At 35.7% G+C, this 23522-nt stretch overlaps 4 protein-coding genes across 4 annotated transcripts in view; all 4 read right to left on the bottom strand.

The window, feature by feature from the left end:
- snx29 (sorting nexin 29) overlaps positions 1-4263 on the bottom strand; it is a 144067-nt gene extending 139804 nt beyond the window's left edge. Inside the window, exons 1-5 of the mRNA XM_016490979.1 lie at positions 3914-4263; positions 3156-3220; positions 1679-1731; positions 1440-1564; positions 24-204 (exon numbers count right to left, since the gene is read on the bottom strand). Of these exons, the coding sequence (XP_016346465.1) occupies positions 24-204; positions 1440-1564; positions 1679-1731; positions 3156-3220; positions 3914-3920 (431 nt within the window). The 5' untranslated portion in view covers positions 3921-4263. The remainder of the gene's footprint in view (positions 1-23; positions 205-1439; positions 1565-1678; positions 1732-3155; positions 3221-3913) is intronic.
- A 600-nt stretch (positions 4264-4863) lies between these two features.
- LOC107692075 (tumor necrosis factor receptor superfamily member 17-like) lies at positions 4864-6597 on the bottom strand. Its single transcript, XM_016490978.1, has 3 exons — positions 6444-6597; positions 5686-5826; positions 4864-5393 (listed from the first exon to the last, which is right to left on the bottom strand). The coding sequence occupies exons 1-3, from the start codon at positions 6595-6597 to the stop codon at positions 5179-5181; spliced, it is 510 nt and encodes a 169-aa protein (XP_016346464.1). The 3' UTR covers positions 4864-5178.
- A 1657-nt stretch (positions 6598-8254) lies between these two features.
- Positions 8255-13286, bottom strand: LOC107692074 (ribosomal L1 domain-containing protein 1-like). The gene is made up of 6 exons (XM_016490977.1): positions 13258-13286; positions 12857-12912; positions 12369-12508; positions 12108-12246; positions 11728-11876; positions 8255-8484 (listed from the first exon to the last, which is right to left on the bottom strand). The coding sequence occupies exons 1-6, from the start codon at positions 13265-13267 to the stop codon at positions 8283-8285; spliced, it is 696 nt and encodes a 231-aa protein (XP_016346463.1). The 5' UTR covers positions 13268-13286; the 3' UTR covers positions 8255-8282.
- Positions 13287-14494: 1208 nt separating this feature from the next.
- LOC107692072 (eukaryotic peptide chain release factor GTP-binding subunit ERF3A) lies at positions 14495-23230 on the bottom strand. The gene is made up of 14 exons (XM_016490976.1): positions 22833-23230; positions 21967-22008; positions 19578-19814; positions 19384-19417; positions 19197-19274; positions 18521-18701; positions 17886-18040; positions 17667-17807; positions 17477-17570; positions 16189-16269; positions 15888-16061; positions 15699-15788; positions 15411-15579; positions 14495-15292 (listed from the first exon to the last, which is right to left on the bottom strand). Exons 1-14 carry the CDS (start codon positions 22996-22998, stop codon positions 15240-15242), a joined length of 1695 nt encoding a protein of 564 aa, XP_016346462.1. The 5' UTR covers positions 22999-23230; the 3' UTR covers positions 14495-15239.
- Positions 23231-23522: the final 292 nt, after the last annotated feature.

Here is a 23522-nt window from a genome sequence, read left to right as displayed (position 1 = left end):
CAGTGAATCATGGGTGTCTGTACCTAAGGCGGGCATGGTCTGCCAAAAGCATGTGAAGATAGCGCTCTAGCGAGTGTTCGTTCAGGGCACAACGAAGCCATGCCCGGCCCCGGCCCTGCTCAGATGTGATATTCCGCAGAGAGTAGAAGCGCTGCAACTCATGACGGTTGAGGTGCTCCTTCACATAAAACCAGAACGTCAGCTCTGCAACACACAATAGATGCCTGTATGAACCGCCACGTTAATGTTCTCAGTTCCTCATAATAGAAAATACAGACAGGCAGAGAATATTACAGAGGTTATATAAGATTATTTGAAACGTAAGTATTTAGTTCTGTATTTACATCCCTTTGATATTTTGGATTTTTTATCTGTTGCTGGTTTCTGCCCAAGTTTGGACCAAAACAACGGAGCATTTTACTTGGTCAGCTGTCTGTATGTAACACTTTTTCAAATGGCTCACTTAAGGCTCAGAAGGTGATACTTGCCTGGGCTCTGTGACATTAAGATATTACAGGATACAGGGTGGTGCAGCCTCATAGTTAAAGATCTGGGCTGGAAACCAAAAGGTTGTGGGTTCAGATGTGACCACTTTCACAAAAATATTCTCTTATGCTCACCAAGGCTTTTATTTGATCAAAAATACAGTAAAAAAAAAAACAGTAAGTAATACTGTGAATATTATTACAATTTAAAATAACTGGTTTCTATTTCATACATTTAAAAATATTATTTACTCCAGTGATGGCAAAGCTGAATTTTCAGCAGTGATTACTCCAGTCACGTGATCCTTAAGAAATCTTTCCAATGAGCAAGAAACATTTTTTATTACTATCAATGTTGAAAACAGAAAATAAACAGCATTTATTTAAAACAGAAATCTTTTGCAACATTATAAATGGATTTATTGTCACTTTTGATCAATTCAATGCATCCTTAATAAAAGTAATAATTTATTTTTTATTTTAAAAAGTTAAAAGTACTCAGCACTGATTCATAGTATCACTTTTAGTTCTGCTGTTAATTTTAAACAGCTCAAAACCACAACAGGTGCAAAGACTAACCTCAGAAAAACCTTGTTTCTCTTTTTTGCCATTTTTACAAGGCTTGTTGCATAACCATCTGGTTTCATAAACAGTATCAGCACCTGGTTTTCCTGTATGAGCACTTATGAGCATCTGTTTCCTCTATGGACAACCCAGAACACCACATGTGTTCTTTGTTACTAGGGAAATCTCTCTGGCAATGTCTCTCAGGGGTACCAACTAAGACAAACTCATTAAGTAGGGCAAAGAGTTCAGTGAGTAAACACTTTGAAAAACACTTTTCAGCATGTGCTTTCAGAAAATCGATTAACACGGCTGGCTAAAAAAATGAAAAAAAAAATGATAGAAAGTAAGGTCTGGATGTCCATTATTTGATGGAATCAGTTACAGTACCTGCTTCAGTTTTACTAGTAAATCCAGCAGCATGTTTAATGGCAGCTGCTGTGAGGGCTAAACCGCGACTTTTCCTCAAGCCGTGTTGAAGTACTGCTTCAAACTGGGCACATAGGCATATGACTCTGCGACAGCAAAATAGGAAAGAATTACCAATTAATTAAAGCGCACAAATTTGGCATAGTCTTATCAAACCATTTTCAGCTTTATAAAATAACTAGGCAATATTTTTATGGCACCTGCTATCAGAATCTGAGGCAATCTCCTTTCTGCCACCAAAGCGAATTTGGCACTGAGGAGAAAATAATCGATTAGAAAAAGGAATGTTCAGTCCTTAACTAACATTATTTTATTTCAAAATTCCAATTATTCAAACCGTTGGAAATGTCATCATTTTCTTTAAAAGTTTTATATGCATTAAATATCTTCCTTATAGACCCCTGCAGCACCTTCACGGGAACCAGGATAAATATTAATATTTAATAACCCGATCTACCAACTCACTTACTAAATAAAACAACTGGTAAATGGGAGAAACATAAACACGTTTTCTGCACTCAAAATAAAATGGAATGGCGCAAAAGGGAATTATGTTGCACTAGAGTTTTTGTTCATAAAAAGGCATTCTGACATTTTATTATCCATACTTTAAAAAAATATATGTTTATCAACAGAATTTATAATTCTTTCTATGTCAGGATATTGACTGATTAACTGGCAGATATTTGGACAATATTATAACAAAAAAAAGTAAATGTTCACTTCTGCCTTAAATGATTTGTGATAGATAAGATATCTTGATCTAGCTCTAAATGTCATCATCAGAATTGGCCACTGAAAAACCTATAAACCACTTCTTTCCTTGTTCTAAGCCACCATTGTCAAAGAGCAGAGGTGTAAAGTGTTTGAGTAAATGTAATTAATTACTGTACTTGAGTATATTTTTGGCTAATATTAGACATCATTTAGTCGCCCAGAGTGAAGATTTAGTCGCATATGCGAGTGATTTACTCGCAATGTAGAGGGTTGCTCCACTACATTTGTAATGTGATTACATTACATTTTGCATGCCACCTAGTTTTTTCTGCAGCAGTTTATATCTGCTACAAAAGAAGTGATATCGCCAACTACAGGGCACTGAAAGTACTATATCTTGTGCGTTTTGCCCTTACACACCCAAACCTGTCAACAAGGCTACTTTATGTGAATGTGAGTTCCTTAGCAATGACAATGAGGCCGAAACCAACTCATCCAGTGCAAGAAGTCTTATTTTTGTAAAAGTACAATAAACAAATTAAGCAAAAAAAAAAAACTACTTAACATTGTTTTATTTATCCGTTATCCTGAAGAGACCTTTTTGAAGGATATTGTTTTTTGCCATTTTTGAGGTGTTCAGTTTTATTCTGGTTTTAGAAAATAAACGTGATAGCTCTTCTCAGAAATCAACTCTTTCTTGTTTTTCCCTGGCATGTCTCTTTGACTAGTGCATCTTTGAGCCTATATATTTAGTATAAGTAAAATCAGATACTCTAAAACCTTTACTCAAGTTGTTTTGAAATTGGTGACTTTAATTTTCACTGTAAGGTACCTGTACTTTTACTCAGGTATGGTTTTCAGGTACTCTTTACACCTCTGTCAAAGAGGAAATGTTTTATGTTAGCAATGGAAACAAATAAGTTATCAAATAGTCAATGAAACAATTCAACGTTACCTTACCTGTTTAACTGCATCAAGAAGTCTCTCTAACAGGTTTTGTCTTTTCAGGTCATTTTGCTGCGTACCTGTAAGGTACAGTGTCCTGAAATATCACTGATATTAACAGCATAATCACAGCTAAAATAAACATTTAAAAAATCACAGGGCATTAAATGAATAACAATAATTAACTATTTGGTAAAAGATTGACAAGCACAAGCAGTTCTTAATGGTGGTAGGCACTGTCAGTTTGAATATAATGATCCATTCCTTCTTTATATTATATATACATATATGTGTGTGTGTGTGTGTGTGTGTGTGTGTGTGTACTCATATATGTATGCAGTCAATCTTCTGCCATCATTTTAAACTGTTATTCATTTCATGCACTGTGATTTTTGTCCTGAATGAAGCCCATTTGACAGACATTTCACATGACCTGTCAAGACAACAGATAAAGAAATTAGGAAGTTGTTGCAGCTACTGTAGATATGGAGATATGTAGACAGACCGATCAAATTAACTCTTAAAATTTATCACATTTAAAGTTGAAATTTACTCTTTTATCCCATTTTTAAAATGTTGTCCCATTTTAAAGCTCTTGTCATAAATAAGTATTACGTTGTAGGATCTGCATATTCACACCACAGTGACACAGACTGAATGTTTTGAAACCTCTGGTTGCCTCACAAACAATAAATAGATAACAATTAAATGTGTGGCATGTACAAATAAACAACATAACAGCATGAATCCATCACCTCGCATTTACAACTCACCGTTCATTCTGAAATTCCAGATCAAACGGTTTAGCAAGCGACATGAATCGCGGTTGTGTAGGTACCCAAAAGTATCAGATTAATCCCCAAAGATGTTTAACAACACTGTTTACATTTTGGGTCGTTCTCCATACTTTTCATTTGCAGAGCAGTTAAACCGAGGCCTAGCTTAGACAAAACTAGCACTTTTTAAAAGCCGTTTAATTCATCACAACTATGAATACTCATATGTTTTTATTAAGTATCGTACGGATTTAGCATGAGTGAACTGTTTCTACCGAGTTAAACTGTATCGTTGTGCTAACGAGAGCTCGCTAATACCACTGTACACTGCGCTCGGGTCAGTCACATGACATTGCCCTGGTGTCACGTGACAGCAACATTGTCACGTGGGTCAAAGCTACATAGCCTAATAATTTAAAAAAATTATATATATAGATATACAAGTATTTTGAAGTCGAATTTACGTCAATGGATTGTGAAAGCCTGATTTAAAGGGACAGTTCACACCAACATGAAAACTCCGTCATCGTTTATTCACCCTAGTGTCGTTCCAAACCTGTATGACTTTATTTCTTCAGTGAAACACAAAAGGAAATGTTAGGCAGAACGTTGAGAACTGACTTCACCTGCAGGGTAATTTTTATATTTTTTATTCCCCCACCCCCTCATACAGTGATAGTAAATGGTGACTGAGACTATCATTGTGCCTAACAGATCATTTTGGGGGGATAAAATGTCATACATTGTTTGGAAAAAAATAAAAGGGTAAAAGGGTAAATGATGGCAGATTAAAAAATGGGTGAACTATCCTTTTAAGCATTTATTACATAAATGTCATGCATTTATTTATTTCTTTAAGTATATTTACAAATAGTAAGACTTCATAATTGAAGTAACACATTTTAATTTAACAAAGATACAGCATAGATTTGTACTGGCTATGCGCTGATTAAAAAGCGTAAGAGTGACCTTTCGGAAAAAAATGTGGTGAAATGTGTTTGTAATCTTTTTTAAATTCTAATATCGCAGATCATTCTTACATCTAAATAACACTGAGATGTTCACTTCTGACAGTCAGATACCATCCTGTGTTCAAGTTCAAGTCCTGTATCCATTATTAGTGCATCCATGCAGCAGTCATGACAGTTTTATCCAGTCTGGACACAGTAATGGTGAGACGATGCTCGCTATCACCATTAACCAGATGATGTGCAGTGTTTTCTGAGTCTGCTGCTGTTATAGAAGTTCCAGTGATCTCCTCCCTACATGACAGGTGTACAGTGGTAAGCTTGCACTGTCTTTGTGGTAACCAGGATTGTGGTGCCTTCCTCAGTGGAGGGAAGAGGCAGGCTGGAGTTGTAGTGATGTTGGTTCAATCCATCTGGCAAATCAGTTGTAGCTTCATCTGTATCTTCAGATTGCTCTGTTACATTTGAGCCTCTCTCGCTGTCAGATGTCTTTTGTTCTTGACCTATCACTGAGTGACATTTCATTGACTTTATAAGAATTTGTTTCCCACACAATTAATGTCACTATAAAAACACTGACTACTAGAATAAGCATAGTTAGACATACAAATCATATAAAATGAAATAATATATATTACATGTTGCAATAATGTCATACATAAAATCAAGTACAGTAAACTAAAAATAAATGTATGCCCTATGATTATGATTTCAAGTGCTAACATTTGAACCAATGTGCTATAATTTGGACAAAACTGTCTTAATTGTTCTTAATATATCAAAAGTCTTTCACCAGTGTACCTTTGTTAATGATGGGCTTACAGGTTTTTCTGCGTATAACTCGCAGAATAATGGTCAGTGCTGTGAAAGCTCCCAGGAACACAAAAAACACGATCAAAATTAAATAAATATTTTGATTCTTTTCAACTTCGTTTTCTGGGACTGAAAAGGACACAATGAGGCACTGAATAAGAGACTGAAATCATAAGACATTGTGGACTTCATGATACATGATACAGTTCTACTCATAATCGATCATACTTTTTGCAGAATTTTCAAGAGTTTAAATTATTTTATTGGAATAATAGTATTTAAGTAATAATTGCATTTGGTATTTTGTTTTGTACTGCCCTATATTGAACAGCTATTTTTATGCATTTATACTATACATATATTTCACAAGACAAATTAATAACTTTTCATAACGTTTTTCTTAAGTTTACATCCTCTTGGTTTTTAATACACAACATGATCATTTGTGTAAATCACGGTAATTTGTCTTGTAGAATATATATTGACAAATATTCTATTATACATTGAATGTTGAATATTGTTATGTAGCTTCTTCAGGGCAGTAAACATTATAATCATTTTTTTAATTCTAAGCAACTTACTGATTCTGCAAGGAGTATGTTGACTTACCATAACTGTAACTATTACATTTATACATAAAATTAGTAAATTCATTGTGCTTATACAACTATCATAGTCTTAGTTTTGAAAATGAAAATTAAATTAAATGAAAAAAGTTATGAATCCGATATAAAAACAATACTTACTTGAGGTGCAAAATGTTTTGCAAATATTTGGTGGGGAGTTGCATCTAATGGAGCAATGTTGACACTCCTCAAGAAGTCCATCATAATAATAATTCTTTGCACATTTTCCCTCAGCATAAATAATAATGTAAAGCAGCAATATAAAGAAAAGCATCTTCCACTGAGGTGCTAGGCGTCACTGAACTTACACAGCAGCCAACATTTTATTATTCCCAATATGTAAATATGTCTTAAGGAGGGGATGTCCCTTTTATCTTTAGCACTGGCATCAGTTTAAATTTTAGTCACATTTTCTCATGACAAAAACTCTTCTTCAACCAAATTTCCATTTTTAACTGTTAATGTAACTATACACTGTAAAAACAATTATAAAATCCTGTCGTTTTTACCAACAAAAACTGGCAGCTTCAGGAATGTACTCATATTTACAAAACAACCCATAAATATTACAGTTTAAAAATCTGTTTTATATCTTTAACATACTGACAGCCACCATAATAAGAATCCAGGTTCATCACAAGTAGCTTTGCACAAGCTGAGGTAAATAAATACTAATATGTAGAATCTGTACAAATACAAAACACCATCATGGTAACAAACATGACACTAAAATAATGGAATAAACATGAATTAAACAACATACATTTTCAAATAAAACCCTAATATAAATAACTGAGAATAAAAACTACTAAGAACAATTATTCAAATAAAATACCATCAAATGTGAAGTGTCACCAAGGGAAATCTGGGAATGTCAGTTTACACTTTTTCACTGTAAATTATAAAATTACTTGTTCTTTTTTTACTTACAAAAATGGTACATTTAACAATATTTTTGCATAAACTTACATTAAATGTATATTACTGTTTTTCCCCATATATAGGGAACTTACTGTTAACCAATTAACAAGTTTTCACCATAGCATTTTTTAAGTTTTACAGTTAATATTACAATAATTTTTACAGCATAACAATTGTTTCATCTTTCAGAGACCTTTCAAATAAAACAATACCAGACTAATAAATATGTTCTAAAATTATTTTCATTGCAAAGGTTTATATACAAAACTGATACTGTTATAAACACACGAGTAAGCACTGCTTATTAGATATAGTGGGACAACATATTAGTTTATTACATAATAATGTTATTAGTTTATTACATAATAATGTTATCATATTATATTAAATAATACAAACATATTTTAGTTTAATTGGATTAAAATAACAATATTTTTATAACAATATTTATATATTAACAATTATACAAACCGCTGTAATGGGCAGTCTTCATGCAAGCTACGGCATGTGATCACCATAAGGAGAGTAGTCTCAGCCTCAAACGTCATGCCCACAGCACACTGGTTTCTGCCATCAGTCTCAAGGTCTGGCTGTGTGAGACTATGAGTAGAGTAATCTGGTGAACCATTTTATTATTATTATTGAACTGGTGATGGCGCTATGGAATTGGTTCTACAGACCCCAATGTTGGTCAGATTACTATTCAGGACCACCACTATGTGTGCCAATTTTCATTATTTTCCTACTTACCGTTCATAAGGCTGCCCATAGACTCCCATTGGGGAAGAAGAAGAAAACCAACAACTACAAAAGCGCTACAGCACCTTCAGTGGTTGGCTCTATTACACATACCTTCTGTAAATAGAACATACTATCAATTAACGCTGACAAAACCAAAGACTGGCTTCATTTATATAAATTCACACACAAAAAAAGTGGCTGGTTGCATTAAATTCTTAGACAATAATCTCATGTATCATAGTTTGTAGGGACAAGTTCCAACAGATGAGGAGACCTGTCTGGATACACTATGAGTTACTATCGCACTGTTTTAACCCACTTCCAGCTGTGATGGAGCAGGAATTGGTTTGCTGTAGTGCTTCTACCTACTGTACAACAAAAAAAATAAGGTTCATACCAACAAGAGCCTTTATTTGAGACAGTGAGTGTGGTGCCCTGAATGAGGCGCTCCATGTCTCTGGCTAGATGTTTACTCTCCAGATCCACCGACAGAGGAGCCCTGAGACAGAGAAAGAATTTAAATCAATGTCATTAACAATGACTGACAACCCTGATAGATACTGAAAATCTGCACGAATAAACACTTTCAGTGGTTAGTCTCAGAGCACCTTTTCTACAAGGGTAAAGATGTGATCACATTGCCGAAATTTCACAAGGCATAAAAAAAAAATAGACTATTGTCTATTGTCAATGTCAATAGTGTAGCGATGTATGAAGTGAAGTTCACACAAAAGTCTCTTTCAAACCCAATAGCCATCTGTGGGTCAACATGGCGAATCCGTGTGGCCAACTTGAACCTGCTGCAAAATCTGTGTGGGGAATCTGCGTCTTTCGCCCTCACATGAAATTACAGATCTCAAATTCCTTCACAGATTTTAAACACTGAAGAACAATAAATGTGACCACATTTTTATCACCCGTTTTCCTTTAAGAAATAAAAAAGTGATAGGCTTAACATGGACAGTTTTATATGTATTTGGACAGTTTTTATATGTATGAACTTTAGATTTATATTATTTGTGTTTACATGTACTACTTTTCAAAGCTCCAGGTGAGTGCAATTATTATTTTTAAATCTTGATGCTTTTCATAAATGCATAATGTTCATTATTGTTGATTTAAAGGGATAGTTCACCCAAAAATGAAAATTACCCCATGAAGTACTCACCCTCAATGCATACTAGGTGTATATGACTTTCTTCTTTCAGACGAATGCAATCGGAGCTATATTAAAAAAATGTTTGGCATAGTGTAAGCTCCAGTGAAAATTTGCTGGTGAACAGCTAAAGAAGCTAAAGATTACGGTTTATACAAGTTTTAAATATGGGTATTTTTTTTAACTAAAACTCATCGATTCGCTTCAGGAGGCCTTTATTCACCCCCCGGTGCCATGTGTGACACTTTTTATGATGGATGGATAAACTTTATTGGACTTCGATTAGACTATTGAATATCACCCATTCATTACCAGTATAAAGCTTGGAAGTACAGACCTGCGCGGGACGGATTTTTCTGTCCCGCTCCCGCCCGCTCCTGCAAGATTCTGTCCCGCTCCCGCAGAAATATATCTTATCTGGTCCCGCTCCTGCCCGCGACATTCATGTTTTGTCCCGCTCCCGCCCGCAAAAGCCTGCATAAAAGTAATCTAATTCATCTGAAAGAAGAAAGTCATATACACCTAGGATGCCTTGAGGGTGAGTAAATCATGGGGTAATTTAAATTTTTAGGTGAACTATCCCTTTAAGATAAATGACGTAAGATTTTAATATATGTGTTTATACTAGGGCTGCATAAACGATTATTTTGATAGTCGATTAATCTAACTATTATTAGACCGATTAATCATTGATTATTTCACTGATTAATCAGTAGACTTTGATTATTCAGCTTTTGCAAGTTATACATATTCTAATACATAAATAAATAACATGAGTAGCATGTTGCTAGCATGCTTTTAGCATGAATAACATGTTTTAGCATTATTAGCACATTGCTAACATGTTGTCCTATGATAGTCATTAAGCTTTGCCGGTTTAAACACTCTAACCAGCTCCCGCCTTTTTGCCCATTTTCGATTATCCGGGAGTGACGCGCGGTGACGCGCTGCCAAGATGGCGGCGGCTGGCTCTGCCCACTTTGAGCTTCAAAAACCTCTTCAGGAACCTACGGGTGACGTCACGGACACTACGTCCATGTTTTTATACAATCTATGGCTGTGACTCCATGTTGCTTCAAGCACATCATTCTGCACCCTAGATGTGCATAAGCGCTGCGACTCCATGATGCTTCAAGTGCACCATTTTGCACCCTGGATGTGCATAAGAGCTTTGTGCTGCTCTGTTTGAAGCATACAACACTGTTCCAGAACACTTCAACCCAAATATTCAGATGTGTGCAGCACATTTTATGGAGGACTGTTTCCTGATCCTGGTAGACTACAATGCCGGCTGTTCTGACTCACGGTTGGCCAATCACAGCTGGCCAATCAGAACACACCTTGCTTTTCAGAACGATGAGCTTTGTAAAAATCGACGCGTTTCAGAAAGGCGGGGCATAGAGTAGAAACAATAATGTACAGTATGTGGAAAATAATGTGTTTTTTTAACCTTAAACCGCATAAACACATTTCATTACACCAAATACACAAAATAATGTTCTTTTTAGCAGCATCATATGACCCCTTTAAGATATTGTTCTTGCTGCTAAATTATACAGCCAGCTAGTTTAATTTCATATCTTATATATTTTTATTCAAATGTAGTTTTTCTCTGTAATGAGGAAGTGAGTATTTAGTGGATTATGTTAAACAAATGGTTTAAAAAAGAGTGACCATTAGTTCCACAAACACAGTATTGATATTCTGTAGTGGTGTAGAAAAAAACAATAGCGGTGGTGTTGGATATTGGCCAATTATTAGAATTTGGAATACTCTATGTAATCTTACACTGCAAAATAATAACGCAAAAAAGATTAAAAGATAACATCATAATTATTTACTGAACCCTTAAATTAACAATTATATAATGAAAGCCAAAAACAGACAATTAATCGTGATAATCGGCATAATCACCAAAGCCCTAAAACAGACAATTAATCGCAACAATCGTGACTATTTTTAGACAATTAATCATCAGCCAAATTTCATAATCGTGACAGCCCTAGTTGTAATTCGAACTAAAAGTAACACTGTCTCTGGTTTTTCATGTTTAATACTGTAAAGCTGCTTGATTTAAGGCTAACGTTATCTATTGTACAAAGTACTATATAAATGAATGTGACATGACTGGACTTTACTGGAGTAACTTACCGAACTGCAGAGCTCATGCAAACATCCACATCGCTGTGATCAGATGATTTCTTAACTGCTGCTTTCTCACCGCTGTCAGTTTTTGTTGTGTTTATTTCATTATTGAGATGAAAGCACGCAGCATATATTTACACATTCATCCAAACGCCGCTCAGCAGCTTCAGGTTCGGCTGCGTTTGCGTTGAACTGAAGCACTGTGTCTTCTCTTGAATTACATCCATGAGTGCCACACTGGTCAAACCGCATTATTGCAGGCTCTTACATTAGGTCATATGAGATCAAACGACTATTTGACAACAAAAATATTTGTTGACAATTTTTTTTTATTGTCGATAATGTCGACTAATCGTTTCAGCCCTAGTTTATACGTGTCTTTCTATCTCTATTCTGCACCAAAACGTTTGTGTCTGTATTTACAGTTAGAAACAAACTTACTTCTTCCTTTCATAGAAATGCTTCCCAATGTGGGAGGGTAACCTGCGGCGGATGCGTGCGTCTGACAGAAACAAATCAAAGTTGCCCAGCAGTTTCCTTTTGCCTTCAAATGGCTTATACTCAGTTTTCAACATCTTGAAAGGAATCACCTAACAAGAGAAAATGTGTTGTAAACATAAGATGACACCATATTTCACAATACCTGATTGTTTCAAAGTTTGTAGAGACAAGCTCCAATAGAAAAGGAGACTCGTCTGGATACACGCTGAATTACTCTAGCACTTTTTAACCCATGACCAGCACTGAGACAGAAGGAAAGGGTTTGCTGAAGTGCATATAAATCTAGTAAACTTATAACAATTAGACAGATGAATTGGTACCTCTATGGTATTTTTGAACCCTCTCTCTCTGAGTAACTTCTTGTAGAATCTCACTGCCTGTTCGGAGGTCATTTTGGGTTCATCTCTGGTGAAGAGACACACATCTCCTGATTCTGTCCTCAGCCCATGAGGTAAAGGACTGTGGGGCAAAACACACTTGGTAAGAGCAATAACATACTTGGTAAGAGCAATAACATACTTAATGAACTTAAGTTTCTCTAAATCAATGACTCTAGATTAATTTCCCATTGAAACACTTACATGCGAATGGTTTGCTCCTTTTTAGGGATTTTCCATTGAGTTAACAGTAGAGAGATGGTCTGACCATCATTCTCGAAGAGCTTTTGGGATGTGGAGCTGCTCTTTATATATGCCCGTAATGCCTGTACAGCTTTCTTTACCTGTAATACGTGTTATTAACTAAATTAATGGCTTTTAAACTGCAGTAAGTTGGCTTTAATACCCAAACTCAGAAACAGCCATAGAACATTTTACAAAGACAGCAACCAAAATCATGACTAATACTACATCAGGCACATACATAAAACAAATAATAAAAGCAAAGATAACATATGTTTCATTTAACTACTTCGAAACTTGGGCACTACAGCAGTTAGCCAACATGCAGCCTGGTTTGTTACTAGATTTTTACAAGGTTCCCACCCAAACGTAAATATACAAACATATAATAAAATTATTACAACTTAACAAACATGTAAGGGTAAAACTATCAAATATTTCTAGTTTACCTGAGACCGATCGAGATCTAATTCATGTCGTGTGGAGTCCATGCTACACGTGTGTTTAGTGATGTCCGGTTCGCGAACCAATTGTTCGATTTAACCGGTTCTTCTTAGTGAACCGGTTGAACCAGTGTATGTGTTGATGCTTTAGATACAAAAATCCAAATTGTAAGAAACGTATCAGATTATAATGATGTTTTAATTGACTGATGTTATGATTACTGACTTTATATTTGAATGTGTTAAGCCCGCGATAGATTCAACGCCATTACGTCATCGCCAATGGCGTCATTACGTCGAGCGTAAAAGAACCGGTGAACCGTTTTTTTCAACCGGTTTATTGAATCGAACTGTCCGAAAGAACCGGTTCGCGGAAAAGAACCGAACTTCCCATCACTACGTGTGTTGAGAAAGCATAAAAGCGCATGCGCATTTCCGAAGTAAACGTCACAAGCACTTTTATTTTGAAAAGAGATTAGGGAACGATCCGCGTGTCGTCACATCCGGCTTCGATTAGTAGCGTAAAAGACTTTCCGCCTGTATAAATCGTCTGTAGCCAATTTTGTCAAGAAAATTAAACTAACTTTGTTGAACTTGACAGTAAACATCGGTATTTCAAACGGTCTATTTAGCCTTAGACGGTAGCCTACCAAATGTATAATCTTCCATTTTAACGTGAAACATTATGTAAGCGAGGCGATTGTCAGCCTTGCCTGTGTAACTGTAGGATCTCCAACATTATTGGGTAATTACAGTAAACAGTAATAAGAATAAAGTATAGTAAGTGCATGAAAGCAATGCTAACATTATTATTGTTTCATTTGTATAGTCTTAACTCGTGTTTAATTTTTTTATGATATATATAACCTTATTGCTCTTTAATGTGATGTTGTTTGTATGCTATTATTGCATTTCTTTAATAAAAAGCTGGTCTGACTATGGAGTATTGTGCATACATAAACAGCATGGCTTGTGCACTCCCATTTAAATCATGAAATATGATTGTAAACTGTGGGTTTGATTAAACGTCTGTGATGAATTGTACATTAGTACTGTAAATCACAACAATCCCGTGCTATGGGCGTTGGCATTCATACAGGTTACAGCGGAATTTTACACTATTCGAAGCTTCTGCTTTTCGAACGCCGAAGTGTGAAAAAGATCTATGCTGCATGAATTAGGTAACATTATTTAATTTATCTGCAGCGTTTAAATATAATAAAGTTATACAAATTCTGATTTAATATCATACTTTTATTATTATATTATTTTCTAATATTCACCAAATATTTATTAGAATAAATATAAAATGATCATATATTATTTATTCAAATGAATAGAGACCAGCGTTTTCATTTCTTGCGGACGTTTATAAATATACAAATATATCAAATTTAAAATGGTCTCAAAGTAAGTGTAAGCACAACTTAATAAATTAAATGAAGTAGCATTATTAATAATACGGTGTTGCATTATTCTCTGCCTTAATCATGCCCATTTGGCCTTCCAGCTAGAATTACTAAAATGCAGTGCAAGTTCCAGGGCATTAAACACAAAAACAGCTAAGAGCAAACATCCATTTTCATTTGAAGTCATTTTAGTGTTTTATTTGTAGGAAGTTTGATGTTTACATCCCCAACAAGAGTGTACATAATTTACACCAGCTGATATGACAAGTTTGTTTGTTTTTTTAACCACATGGGTGCATCTGTCATTTGTTATGTAATGACATCACAGTAAACAGATTCATCTGTTCATCTTTTGCATTATTACATCTCTAAATAAGTGTCATTTTATTTGAAGGACCAAGGCCTCTTTTACGACCTGATCTTGACAATTATGACTCTTGCAGGACTTGCCAGGTAAAGAGCAAGGGTACTGGCAAGCTTAGACCCTGTATGGACCCCTTTCATGCCATAACGAAACAGTCAGCAGTCTCTAACTGCCCAGATGATGCTATTGTAAAGTGATATGCAATCAGAGACCCTGCATTCTTATAAGGGGAAATGATCTGAGTGTTATGTTTGAATGGGGCACACAGTAATGGCATTAACCTTTCAAAGAGATGACACCAAGACTCCCTCTCATATTTTAACATAAAATTAAAAAGCCGACAGCTTAAAAGAAAATTGCATCCATTTTAAGATTATGTACCAGTGGAGAGAATCTGGCTTTAACAATTGGGCTACATGAGTGGCATAGCTGAGCTCTCAATATGAGAAAGCTGTCACACTGAACTTGTCTTTCTATATTAATGTTCTTCCTAAAATTGATACTGTCACTTTGATAATGTCCTTTTTCCAAAGTAATTTTCTTAGACTGATCCACAGTGGGATCACTGCATCCTCCTCAATCCCAGAGTGCACCAGGGAAGTCCTTCTATCTGCATTTAGTCCTTCTCAGGTACCAACTTCAGCACCTTGCCAATTGCGATTGTCTTACCTAAAAAATAACATAAAACATCTTAAATTTTAGTATTTAGATAGAATATTAAATCTATCATTGGACTTCTGAAAATTTGATATTTGAATTATCATATTAGATTTTCCTAATATCTTACCCTCATCTCTTAAGGTGAAACGTCCCATCTGAGGGAAGTCTTTAAAAGTCTCTAAGCAGATCGTTCCTGTGGCCCTAAGACGGGCGATGCATACTTGGTCTTGTTTGACGAAGCGTGGACGAGTCTTGCTCTTCTCTCCTGTCTTCTTGTCCACCAGACAGATTAACGCCTAATTGTGGAGGTTTTTAGGAACATGACAGTTCAATATTTTAGGCTACCAAACCATTGAGATCTGTTTTAACACCTTTTATGTCTGAATGTTTTAGGAGTGCACACAAAATAACTTACTGTTATCTGCACTTCTTCTATGCAGGTATGGATGTGTAGTACTGCATTGTAACCTGGGCATATAATGGATTTGTGCTCAATAATGACAATCTGTGAACAAGAACGAAGAAAAAAGCCATTAGGTCATGCTTAAAAAATGACTAAATGAAATAACTAAACAAAATATTCTCCCAGTGTTGAAATCCTTACCTGGGCATCAAAAGTGCGCCCTGAGTGGCAGAGGTTCTCAGCATTGCATAGGATAAAGCCTGGGAGAATCTCTTCCTCCTCAATGCCTTTGAGCCGGAGCTTCAGGTTTTCACCAGGTCCAGCGTAGTCCGTCTCCACATCATCAGAGAGAAGGCTCAACACTTCCACAGTGTGCTGGGAAATCAGAACAAACAACGTTTCAGACATTGAATGTGAAAATGCAAGATAATGGCTAAGATTCATGATGGTTGTGATAACAACAAACTGTATTTGTACATACTATTGTTTGGTACAGTCTTACCCTATTTGGCATCATAATAAGTTGTTGTGCTTTCATGATACTTCCAGATTCCAGTTTTCCAAGCACCACGGTGCCCATGTCCTACACAAAAGATTATAAAGGAGCATTATGGACTCTATCTGCCGATGTTAGAGGTTTTTTTAAATTGATCAGTATAGGGCAATATTAATTTTGCTTGCACCTTTGCCATCATTTAACACTCACTTGAAGTTCATCATTATTTTACTATAAATTTTACTGTTGTGATGCCTAAATTCACTTGTAGCATTTCAAAATTTTTTTCATTTAGACAAATAGTATAGAATTTTAATACTAACCAGTATCTCATGACAGAATGTAACTATTTTACATTTTACATTTTGAATTTGTATGAATTTGTACAATTTACTTTGTAAAAAAAAGCGTAAAATATTTAGGAATAAGCTTAGGAATATACTTTTTTTTTTTTTTACATATTTAATTATAAAAATGCAATGTACATTTATAACACTATACTTTGTGTTTTCTTACCTTAGCATTAAATCACAGAAACTACTTTTACTATTGGGGCCAATGGGAATGCAGAAATTATATTTGTTGTACTTTGTGTTCACCATCATAGAAGTTTAGCCAACTATGACGACTTTGAAATGTAAAACAAGTTACAAACTACCTTAAGAGTGTGTTGGTTTATCAGTCAGAATTTTAATAATGGTGCGTATTATTTTTAACATTGGTACATTTAAAAAAAAAAATGTAGCTATCAAAGTTGGGGGGGGGGAACAATCTTTTTGGGTGTCAAAAGCTTATTTGAAGAACTTTCTCTCTAATTACTGACACTTCAATCTGATGGTAACTCCCAGCTCTAGCAAGGCATCTAAACAAGGCTTTAAATAACTTAATGAACTTAATCTCATTACATGTGCTGAACACAGGACCTAGTTTAGCTTATTGGTTTCATAATACCTCACACATGTAGTTTCAATGGGAAAAGAACCGCTGAGAAAACAGTTTCCTTCTTCCATTATACTAGATAGTTTCCTGCCAAAACACTCCCTCATGCTGTGGTATTAAAATAATTGGAAATCATCAGCAGAAACTGAGACAATAGCAGTATTTGGAGCAGTAAGACACTCTTGACAGACACTCAGCATATTATTTCAGAGCAACAGATGCGGTTTTGAGGAGCATGTGGCTTATGCAAATGTACTTAGTGAGATTGCGTTTAACTGTTCTAGCATCTGTCAGCATTACAAAGTCATTAAACCTGACATCAAATGTCAAGATAACAATACCATCTTTCATTTACCTTGTATTTATCCACAATAGCCAATCGGATGGGACCATCACTTGATCTGTTGAAGTTTGGCATGCTGTCCAGATGTGGAATGAACGGTAATCCCCTATACAAGTTCAGAGTTTAAATAAATTGCCAATTGTCACTTTCACCTTCATATATTCACGCTAGCCTGAAAAATGACATGCTATACAGTACTTACGTGTACCAAGGGCACAGCTCGGAAGATTCTTTCAGGTTGGCTCCAGTCATTCCAGAGCAGGGCATGAAGTGAATGTCTTTCTTTGGATTAAAGCCCACCTTCTTTAGAAATGGCACTAACTTCTCTTTACATTCCTCATATCTGTGGGAAAATGTGTACTAATTGGTAAAATAAGGACAAGATACAAGAATAAAAACGTTAGAAATCTACTTTATTCACCTATCCAAACTCCAGTTCACAGTGGGATCGTCCATTTTGTTGATGAGGACTATCAGATGTTTGACTCCAGCTGTTTTGGCCAGCATGGCATGCTCCCTTGTCTGACCTCCCTTTTCAAAACCGGTCTCAAACTCGCCCTTTCTGGCAGAGATGACCTGAAGAAAAGCAATGTTTTCTTAAATGTCTGTCAATAAATCTAGACAAAATAAAGTCAAGACCTGTTAATTTATTTATTTAGTTTAATATATATCTACACTACCATTCAAAAGTTTGGGGTTGTTAAAAAATATTTTAATGTTTTTGAAAATAGTCTCTTATTCTCATCATGGCTGCGTTTATTTTATCAAAAATACAGTAAAAACAGCAATATTGTGAACAATATTACAATTTAAAATAACTGTTATTTCATATATTTTTAAATGTAACTTATTCCTGTTATGGCAAAGCTGAATTTTCAAAAGCCATTACTACAGTGCTTAATATTTTTGTAGAAACATTTTGTGATACATTATTATTAAGGATTCTTTAAAAAACAGGAAGTTCAAAAGAACAGCATTTACTTTGGCAAAGACTTGTACAGCTTAGCTACAGAGCTATAAGCAATAATCAGTCCTGCTGTTTCAAGAGGAACTCACCAGCACTGCCAAGTCAGCTTGGGATGCCCCTCCAATCATGTTGGGTACAAAGCTTTTATGGCCTGGGGCATCAAGAATAGTAAAGTGCTTTTTCTCAGTTTCAAAGTAAGCTCTTCCAACTTCTACTGTTTTCCCCTTGTCTCTTTCCTCTTGGTTTGTATCTAGAGCCCAGGAAAGATACCTGCAGGGACAAACAGACGTATGAGATGTCATTTCAACCCAGTCTTCATCATGAGAGCAAACATTTCACTCAAAAAGACATGAATATTTGATGTGCTCACACAGACATCTAAGACTGACTATGCCATAAGGTTTTCTTATCTTAGACAAAGCTTTTTAACCAGACTTCATGTTAATCAGACTTCAAGACATTTATAATGTTACAAAAGATATCTAATTCAAATAACTGCTGTTCCTTTCAACTGTGACACTGAGGACTGGAGTAAAAAAGGCTGCTGAAAATTCAGCTTTGCCACCACAGGAATCAATTACATTTCAAATTGTATAAAAATAGAAAACAGTTCTTTTAAAATTGAATAATATTTCACAATATTACTGTTCTTACTGTATTTTTGATCAAATAAAAACAGCCTTGGTGAGCATAAGAAACTTAATGAGACCATACTTTTCATAGTCAGTAGTGTATGAAAAGACATTAATAACAATGTCTGTTTACCAAGTCTCTCTATTCTTCTCTTTCGCCTCCCGTTCATATTTCTCCAGCGTCCGTTTTTCCACCATACCAGTTAGATACCTTAATGAAAAACAATTAAATATGTATGTGTTATATCATATATCATAATGTATAACAGGATGTTAGGTCAGTCAAGGCTTTATTATAAAAAAAATCATGGTTGACTCACATAATCTGTCCACCAATTGTAGACTTGCCTGCATCTGTACAAAAAATAAATAAAAAATCAGGCAATAAAATCAATCAATCAAATAAATAAATGATTCTGGATATAATGCTTGCGAAATAAGCAAGCGTTGTTACAAAGAAAATATAAAACTGTATATTCCGACACTAAATGACATTCTAACTATGTTAACATACCCACATGTCCAATGAACACTACATTCACGTGTTCTTTCTTAGGGGCGTCCGGTGGAAGAGGAGGCAGCTTGGGAGTCGGCATCTCCTCATCCTCCTCCATCATTTCATCCTGTGCCTCATCCCCACAAAATCCTGTGTCCGCCGAGGATCCACCTCCTGGTTCCTCCTCATCCGGCTCACCTTTCTGCTCCCACGTCTCCACTGCACTGGCATCTGTCTCTCCATTCTCCACTGCAGCTGCAGGGACAGTCACATGAACATGTTTGTGTTTAATGGATGCAGGATTCAAGGTTAAGATTTACTAAAACACTGACCTGTTCGTGAAAAATATAGAAACAAGCCAACATACAAGCCATATTGAAATGATTCAGTATCTAACACAGTCCTTCAATCATAACCAGTGTTATTTCAGTTGTGTCAGCTCAGCTGTTTAGTAAAACAATGTAATTTAGCTACATCTCGGGGAAATGTTTTTAAAAATGTAAATGCTTCTTATTCTAAAAACAGCGAAGGACCTCCTGAACTTGAAGACAAGCAAACAAAAGAGACTGTATGGCAGGGTTGCCAGGTTTTCACAAGAAAACCCACCCAATCGCTACTCAAAACTAGCCCAATCACGTTTCGAGGGGGTCCCCAGTTAATAGTTAAAAATCGCGGCAAAAGTGTTAAATTAGCCCAATTCCGCAGGAAAACCGCGGACTTGACAACACTGCTGCACGGGCTAGTAAAGGATTATTCACTATAAATTGAAACATTTCTCATCATTTACTCCTAATTCATGATGATTTGTTTAAAACCCATATGACATTTCACAGAACACAAAAGGAGAAATTTTGAAGAGTGTTTATATACAGGACAAAAATAAATATTTTGTCATCATCATTTACTCAACCTCATGTCATTCCAATATTCCAATATATGACTTTCTTTCTTCTGTGAAACATAAAGGAAGATTTTGAAAAATGTCTCTGTGTTTTTTGTCCATACAATTGAAGTCAACGGGTTCCAATTTTGTGTTTGTTAAGTTCTTCAAAATGTCTTCCTTGGTGTTACGAAGAAGAAATACATGCAGGTTTGGAATCAGGGTGAGTATATAATGACACAATTTTTGGGTGGTCTATCCCTTTAAGAATGCCAAAAAAGGAAGAAATCAATTATCAATTTATTCATTTTAAAATTAAAATAAAAATGTAAATAAAGCATTTTTCCAATTGGCAAATAAATAGACAAATCTAAAACTGTTTAATTCACATTTAAAACCATTTTTAAATGCAACAATTAATTAACTGAAGTTGTATGGACTACTTATTGTAGGAAACATGTATGGTGCTTTTGCATCCTTTTTTGAAGCATGAAAGCTTCATTCACCTTTCATTGCAGTTAATGTAAAAGAGTGACCAGCACTGGGTGTCTCCTTTTCAGGTTCCAAAGAAGAAAATGAGTCATATGGGTGTGAAACAGCATGAAGGTGAGTAAAAGATTGAAGAAATTTTCATTTCTGGGTGGACTATAAGCCAGTAGTTCTCGACCAGTGGGCCGGGGTCTACTAGGTGGCATCGAAAAACTTAAATAAAAATATCTAAACAAACTTATATTAAAGGGGTCATATGATGTTGCTAAAAAGAACATTATTGAATGAGCCGTTTTAGGTAGGCGTGGTTGACTCTTAACTTTTATAAAGAATATCTCTTTGGATTTGAGACTTTAGTCTTTGCAACTTTACAGATCTTCTTTATGCACCAAGAGCTTGTAACACTCCAAAGAGAAAGGAAAAATTTTAATCACATCATATGACCCCTTTAAAATAATCTAAATTAAAATGTAAAAAAAATAAAAATAAAAAAGATGTACAATTTTAAAATGAAATATATATTTTTTATATTCATTACAACTAAAGTACCAGAAATACATATCAGCTTAGATATGAGGGAATTATATTGGACTAAGGGCCTTGGAGTCAAAAATGCTAAGAACCACTGCAAAATAAAAAGATTTGTAGAGGACAGGAAAGGAATTCCAATGAACTGATTTCTATGCCATTACAAATATTGTACTGTATACTATACACTTCAGAGAACAAGCAAGGTAACAACTGATTCATGAGACACTGCAGCTGTATGAAAATCTATGCTTTACATAAAGTGTACAGCTGGAATCAGGGCTAAATGCGTATGCACTGATGACATTGTCATCTGCTTCTCTTGGTCAGTAGCTGTGGTTGGAGGTGTAAGTACAGAGATAAATAAGGCCTGTAATATGAGCACATGCATGCTGATGTAACAACCCCAAGTTGCCCTCTGTATGGCTGATGAAGCAGCATTAGAGGCAGTGCAACACTATATCAGAACACAAAACCCAAGCAGAAAAGCACAGTCTAGCTTGAACATACCCACTGGTTCTGAGATCTCCATGCTGGCCACTGGATCGGTGCCTGCGGACAGAGATAGAGGGGGGTGATGACTGGATAACATTAGATTATAATGTTATAAATCTGTTTTTAAGAATTGTAGACAACTTAATTGGGTTGTTTAAATCACTATTGTGACAAAAGTGGACTAGATATCATTTCAATGTACAAACAGAAAATGTTGACCGTAATATTTAGTTTTCCCAAAGCTGGTGTTAACATTACCCCCTGTAATTTACAGAATAATCTACATAACCTGAAACAGACAATTATCAGCAGGTCATCTGTCTGTTATTATTAGTAGTATTAACAATTGCAGGAGAGTTGGTCATGTGACATCAACAGCGCAGCACCCATGAGGGGGCGACCCGCTTCTGTGTAGAATAAAACAGCTGGAATAGTGATAACTAGAGTCTTCTTTCATGTAAATACACATCATTTTAATGATATCAAAAGGGTTGCTCATTTATTTACGTGTACAACATTTTAATAAGGAAATTATTACTATCATGTATTAACTAATAGAATCAATGAAGGGGAGAAACAGGAAATATCCTGGTGTGAAGTAAGCGGCTAAACTGGCCACGCAAGGCTAGCCGGGTATTAGTTCATGACAGATCAACAATGTGTATTGAAGTGCACTAAATCAACATTTTATGAAGTAGTAAGTACAACTGGCTAGGTACACTAAAAATATCTTCACTCGACTATGGTAAACACAGCGCTCAACTAACCACTAACGTTACCATTTCTCCGGCTAGCCTGCTATAAACATTTCCAGCTAAAAGCCCTTTTACGGGCAGACCTTATCAATGCTGTCAGTCGGTTTATTAACGCTGTCAGTTTACCATCAGAAGTGGCGTTTTCCGGCGGATCTCGGGAAAGAAAGGATGGTACGAATTCCGGAGCGTTTACGTTGAGCCCGGTGAAGGCGGACTGAAGTTCGGTATCAGCCGTGGCCTCAACATCGTCCTCCTGTTCCCACGAATCGGGGGCTGTGTCTCTCGAGTCCATAGTGGCTTCAACACGAATAGCTAGCGGGTTCCGCTATAACCCACGAGGCGGGTTTGACCAAAATCAAATCTGTTTTTTCAGTATTTATTCCAGGTAAATCGAGGGATTGGGGAACTCGTAAATGTGCTGAAATGGTGCATGAGGCGCCTAGTCTTCATGCGACACCATGGACGTGTAGCTAGTTAGCTGATCCTGGATCTTGCATGCGCGCAGTGCAGAAGCGTGGACTGTGAAAGCAGCGACCGTGTATTAATAGCCACAGCAACAGCTTTTCAAATTAAGGCCATTATGGTAATGCTATGGTAAAGTACAGCGTTCAGAAAGGCAAATATCCTATTAACAGTAAATATCTGAAAACAAGTTTTTATTCAACCGTTTTTAATTGAATTAAATTAGCACTGTATAAATAAATAATACTGTACCATTAAGATTTTGCAATACATAAACAGCTGTGTAGTTTATAAACACAAAGTATAAATACAATGTATAAACAGATAGGTAAACATGTAAATAAATATACAACT

This window comes from Sinocyclocheilus anshuiensis, unplaced genomic scaffold (assembly GCF_001515605.1).
Source record: "Sinocyclocheilus anshuiensis isolate Anshui unplaced genomic scaffold, SAMN03320099.WGS_v1.1 scaffold726, whole genome shotgun sequence".
Taxonomy (NCBI): domain Eukaryota; kingdom Metazoa; phylum Chordata; class Actinopteri; order Cypriniformes; family Cyprinidae; genus Sinocyclocheilus; species Sinocyclocheilus anshuiensis.
The sequence above is the reverse complement of the archived record's forward strand: the minus strand, read 5'-3'. Positions and strand labels throughout refer to the sequence as shown.

What these genes read in the sequence shown, in the direction of transcription:
- LOC107692075 (XM_016490978.1), bottom strand. Translation starts at nt 6,597, where the DNA reads ATGCTTTTCTTTATATTGCTGCTTTACATTATTATTTATGCTGAGGGA. An exon ending in CAAAACATTTTGCACCTCAA is followed by an intron (nt 5,827 to 6,443) that starts GTAAGTATTGTT and finishes TGTCCTTTTCAG; the next exon opens with TCCCAGAAAACGAAGTTGAA. An exon ending in TAAGCCCATCATTAACAAAG is followed by an intron (nt 5,394 to 5,685) that starts GTACACTGGTGA and finishes AATGTCACTCAG; the next exon opens with TGATAGGTCAAGAACAAAAG.
- LOC107692074 (XM_016490977.1), bottom strand. An exon ending in TAGATCTCGATCGGTCTCAG is followed by an intron (nt 12,509 to 12,856) that starts GTAAACTAGAAA and finishes CACGTATTACAG; the next exon opens with GTAAAGAAAGCTGTACAGGC. An exon ending in CATTTCTATGAAAGGAAGAA is followed by an intron (nt 8,485 to 11,727) that starts GTAAGTTTGTTT and finishes TCTCTGTCTCAG; the next exon opens with GGCTCCTCTGTCGGTGGATC.
- LOC107692072 (XM_016490976.1), bottom strand. Translation starts at nt 22,998, where the DNA reads ATGGACTCGAGAGACACAGCCCCCGATTCGTGGGAACAGGAGGACGAT. An exon ending in GAGAAGAATAGAGAGACTTG is followed by an intron (nt 18,702 to 19,196) that starts GTAAACAGACAT and finishes TTGTCCCTGCAG; the next exon opens with GTATCTTTCCTGGGCTCTAG. An exon ending in GTGAACTGGAGTTTGGATAG is followed by an intron (nt 17,808 to 17,885) that starts GTGAATAAAGTA and finishes ATTTTCCCACAG; the next exon opens with ATATGAGGAATGTAAAGAGA.